Source organism: Alligator mississippiensis, chromosome 7 (genome assembly GCF_030867095.1).
Source record: "Alligator mississippiensis isolate rAllMis1 chromosome 7, rAllMis1, whole genome shotgun sequence".
Taxonomy (NCBI): domain Eukaryota; kingdom Metazoa; phylum Chordata; order Crocodylia; family Alligatoridae; genus Alligator; species Alligator mississippiensis.
The window spans coordinates 16,503,656-16,505,863 of NC_081830.1; the positions used below are offsets into that span (position 1 = coordinate 16,503,656).

Consider the following 2,208-nt stretch of genomic DNA (forward strand, 5'->3'; position numbering starts at 1 on the left):
TTTCCAGAAAAAATGACTGGAGAAGGGAGAAATCAGTAAGCCCCACAGTTGATCCCCCTGAAAATGTTTTTTACATATCCGAGTGCCTCTCAAATTAGGGTCGGGGGAACCAACAAAGTATGATGAGCAAATGCGTAGTGAGAAGCATCCCTTACTCAAAAGAGTTTAAAGTTCTTGTACCCAAATGACAAAGATCAATGACACAATGTGGACATAGCAGGAGAATGGTATTGGTCTATCATGGCATAGAGATGACTGTCCAGATGGGGATGGGGACTGTATAAATGTGCTAATAATCATGTTATAGATTCATTTCAGACCAGGTGACACTTAGGATGCTGTCTATGTTTATGCTGTATATACCAGGGAAGAAGGAAGGGGGGGATGTGCTAGCATTTAATTAACCAGCATCTGATTGTAGTCACAAGTGCTGTGTTCACTGTGCCTCACCTTGAAGTTTGCTGAGCTTCTTGCTTTTCCTGTTGTTGCTCTTAAAAATCAGATACAAAATATCACACTCTGGTCTGCCAACTTGATGCAGGGAGATGGTTTCATAGTGAGATCTGAAATGAGGAGAATGAGAGCATGAAATAATTAAAAGGCAAACTGTCTGAGATATTGCATAAACAATATTCATAATTATAAACATTGTTTTCTTGTGAAATATTAACTTTTGGGTGATTTAAATACACACACACACATATATATATATATATATACACACACACATATATACATACACCACCACTCCCCACCCCCACCACACACAGATTAGGACTTTTGTGGAATTTCTTTATACTCGAAAAACCGTATTTCCAGCAATAATACTTTCCACTAGCAGTTTTACAGCACTTCAAGATAGACAGTACTGACAGTTGGTTCATGAGCTGTATCTAATATGAGATTCTCTCCTGTTATAATTGTAACTCTGATCCTGGCAACTATTCTTGTCCTTCCTTCACAGACCTTGCACAATGTGCTGAAGAGGGAAATGTCCAACCAAACCACCGTGACTGAATTCCTGCTCCTGGGATTTTCCAGTATTCGAGAGCTCCAGATCTTACACTTTGTTATCTTTCTAGCAGCATACTTGGCAGCCCTGATGGGAAATCTCCTCATCATCACAATTGTAACTCTTAACTGTGAACTTCATTCTCCCATGTTCTTTTTCTTGATTAATTTGTCCATTGTGGACCTTGGCTCCATCTCAGTGACTGTGCCCAAATCCATGTCTAATTCCCTATTAAACACCAGGTCGATCTCCTACTCTGGATGTGTTGTCCAAGTCTTTGGTCTGTTCTGCTTCTTGGCAGCAAATTTATCCCTTCTCACAATTATGGCATATGACCGATATGTTGCCATCTGCAAGCCACTGCATTATGGGATAATAATGAACAGGAGAGCTTGCATCCAGATGGCTGCCAGTGCTTGGGCTGCTAGTGTCATGTACTCTGCATTGCACACTGGGAACACCTTTAGTCTCCCCTTCTGCCACTCAGATACCATCAACCAGTTCTTCTGTGAAGTGCCCCAGTTGCTCAAGCTCTCCTGCTCTGACACATACTGCAGAGAGTTGGCAGCTCTTGCCTTCAGTGTGTGTTTATGTTTAGGCTGTTTTGCTTTCATTGTTGTGTCGTATGTTCAGATCTTCACCACGGTGTTGAAAATCCCTTCTCAGCAGGGCCATCAGAAAGCCTTCTCCACCTGCATTCCTCACCTTACTGTGGTCTCCCTGTTTCTTTCCACTTGCGGCATTGCCTACTTGAAGCCCGTCTCTGACTCCCCGTCCCCTCTGGATCTCCTGGCAGCTGTTTTGTATTCAGTGGTGCCTCCATTGATGAATCCGGTCATCTACAGCATGAGGAACAAGGAGATCCAAGCTTCTTTGTGGAAACTACTGCAGAAATAATAGGTCCATCATTGTTTCATGACCTTCAATTTACTTATATATACATTTTTGTGATGAACTGTTTTCATACTATTGTGTGAAACCTGCTTATAAAAATAAAGCTGTTGGACTAAATTTTGTAACATTGTAAGGACAATGACACTTTACACAGATCATTTTATATTAACAGTTTTGAAATGGAAAACTAATATCCCATACATCAAATTTTTTTTGTCCCACCAAAAATAAACCCCACCAATTGCAAGGTCATAGAATGACAGAGAATCATAGGAATTAGCATTTGAAGGGATCTCTGGGGG

At 41.1% G+C, this 2,208-nt stretch overlaps 1 protein-coding gene across 1 annotated transcript; it reads left to right on the forward strand.

Annotated features, from left to right (window-relative positions):
• Positions 1 to 991: 991 nt before the first annotated feature.
• Positions 992 to 1,909, forward strand: LOC132251867 (olfactory receptor 14A16-like). Its single transcript, XM_059731786.1, has one exon. It carries the CDS (start codon positions 992 to 994, stop codon positions 1,907 to 1,909), a length of 918 nt encoding a protein of 305 aa, XP_059587769.1.
• Positions 1,910 to 2,208: the final 299 nt, after the last annotated feature.